The 2365-nt window shown below is 64.5% G+C and overlaps 1 protein-coding gene across 1 annotated transcript; it reads left to right on the forward strand.

Moving 5' to 3' along the window:
- On the forward strand, positions 1 to 1820 carry H696_03151 (hypothetical protein). Its single transcript, XM_009497041.1, has 4 exons — positions 1 to 540; positions 709 to 1092; positions 1220 to 1297; positions 1424 to 1820. Exons 1-4 carry the CDS (start codon positions 166 to 168, stop codon positions 1790 to 1792), a joined length of 1206 nt encoding a protein of 401 aa, XP_009495316.1. The 5' UTR covers positions 1 to 165; the 3' UTR covers positions 1793 to 1820.
- Positions 1821 to 2365: the final 545 nt, after the last annotated feature.

The following is a 2365-nucleotide window of genomic DNA, read 5'->3' on the forward strand; positions in this document are numbered from 1 at the left end:
CGCCCGCCCACCCGCCTGCCCCTTTAGCTTGCTCGCTGCCTCTCTCTGTCTCCCTGTCTTCCCTCTCTCTGCCCTCGCACTTGCGCGCACGCGGATTGTTGTTGCGACTGGGTGCTTTTCTGTCGCATCTAAACGGGGGGGAAACAGCGTCTCTCTTTCTCTCCCATGCCACCACACAAACCTCCTCACGATTCGCTGGCCGACGACCTGGCGTTGCTCGGCCGCTTGGATGCCGAGCTTGTTCGCACAGTTCTGGGAGAACTGACACGCCGTCAGGCATGCTCGAGGGTGACGGTCAGCGTGCCGGACTTTTTCCAAGCCGTGGCTGAGACCCTTGCCACGCGCCTTGCGGCCGATCTGTCTGGGCGCTCCCTCTGCCCATTGGATCTTGCCCGGCGCTGGTGGACTATCTGTGTCCAGCCAGCCGGCGGGCCAGACGCCGGGGGCCTCGAGCACGCCCTACTCGACAGCCTGTCGACCCCAACGGGCCTGTTGGCGGGCGATGTCGAGCTTGTTGGGCGATTCCTCGATTCCCTCGGTGTACGCTCTCCTCTGGCCACCTCTCCCGGGGGAGCGGGGGACGGCGGGAGGGGGGCCGGGGACGAGCTCGTGCTCCAGTCATCCCTGCTCCTCTGTTCCTCCGCTCCTCCGCTCTCCCGCTTCTCCCCCCCCCTCTCTTACTGACTCCCCCACGCACCTGGCGCACAGCCTGCGACCACACCGGCTGACATCAACAACACCGAGGATGACCGGCTGCAGGCATTTTTCGCCCTGCCTGATGGCCACCCGAATCGGTTGGACCTCGTCCGGCGAATGGCCATCGAACTGTTGCACCTTCGCTCCGGGGATCCCCTCCAAGCTGAAGCCCTCCCAGCCCCCCCGGAGGATGAGCGTCTCGCTTGGCGCGAGCGCCAAATGGCCCTCTTCCTGGAGGCCGATTCTGTGCGCGACGCGGGCAACCTCCTGCACTCGCTGTCGACGCCACACCAGTTTGCCCTGCTCGACATTGTGGACACTCGAATCATCTCCTCCTCTCCGGCATTGGCCTTCCTCAGCGGCCCCACCCGGACATTTTCCCTCTTCTCGGCTCAAGTGCGTGCCTTTTTCTCCCTTTGACGCACAAATCCCCGATGCTGGTCTCCCAGCTAATCCCCCCGCCCCCCCCCCCCCCCCCCCCCCCGGGCCCCGGCCGATGTCCACTTGGATGTGCCTCTCAAAGTCCATCGTGGGCCATAGCAGCCCGGTGGATGTGGATCTTGCTCTGTCCGGCTCGTGTGTCGGCATCCAGCAGCGACATGTGCGGGCCTCCCTTGCACTTTCACGCCTCCCCCACCCAGTCTTTGTGCCCTGACCTCTCCCTCGTCTCTCTCTCTCTCTCCCCCCCCCCTGAAAATCGATTCTAATATGACCCTCTCCCTCTCAGGCCCTCATTTGGTTTGAGCCCTCAAGCGAATTCCGGGTCTGCCTCCTCCCTCCCACCAGGGAAGAGGAGGTTGCGGATGGCCGGCCAAACGAAATGCTCATGGTCAACGGCCAACCGGTCCTCCCCGGCGAGTGGACAACCCTTCCGAATGGGTCTTTTGTGGAGTTTTCCCAACAAGAATTCATCTTCTGGTGGAACCCCGCCTTTTTCCTGAAGGTACGGAGATTTGCGTCGATCACACCGGCCGCGGCCTCAACGCCGGTGGCCCCTTCGGCGGTCTTGCCCCGGGAGACCGCCACCGATCCCCCCGACGCCGACACCGACGGGGCCACTGCCCCGAGCAAACGTGAGCCAGACACCCCGGGGTAATGGGTTAATCTACTTAATTGTCTTTCCGCGTGATCGGATGTTGTCGTGTGACCCGAGGCGTGACAGCGATGTGGCCCCTTGGCTCCCCGGGGGGCCGGCGGCGAGCACGACAGCGGGTCGAATTTTCGCCGGGGGGGGGGGGGGCGGGGGGGCGGGGCCAGGTATTGGAGATGGGTTGTCCGGTCAGGAGGGGCGGGGGCGGGGGGGGGCATCTTTCTCAGGTGTGCGATGACCCTCACGAACGCGTGGCGGGTCGCCCAACTGTGCTTTTTAACACACAGCCTGGATGGTGTTTGGCCACAGGGTGCAGACGCTGCGGATCTGCAGCACGCCCGGGTCGGGCTACACTGCTCTCAGCCCCATCGTCCCCGGGGGCGGAGGCTGGCCGGCTGATGGCAACTGTGTCTCCTTTCCCTGGGCAAGTACGGAAGAGATAGACGCCCTCCGGCGGAAGCAATAACAAACCAAGAGATATAATATAGAGGGACATATGTAGGCGTATCGGGGCCGGGCGGCCAGTTGAGGGAGGTCGCGGAGGAGGCGCTTGCGTCTTGCGGGGGGGGGGGGGGGGGG

This window comes from Fonticula alba, assembly GCF_000388065.1.
Source record: "Fonticula alba strain ATCC 38817 unplaced genomic scaffold supercont2.4, whole genome shotgun sequence".
NCBI lineage: Eukaryota > Rotosphaerida > Fonticulaceae > Fonticula > Fonticula alba.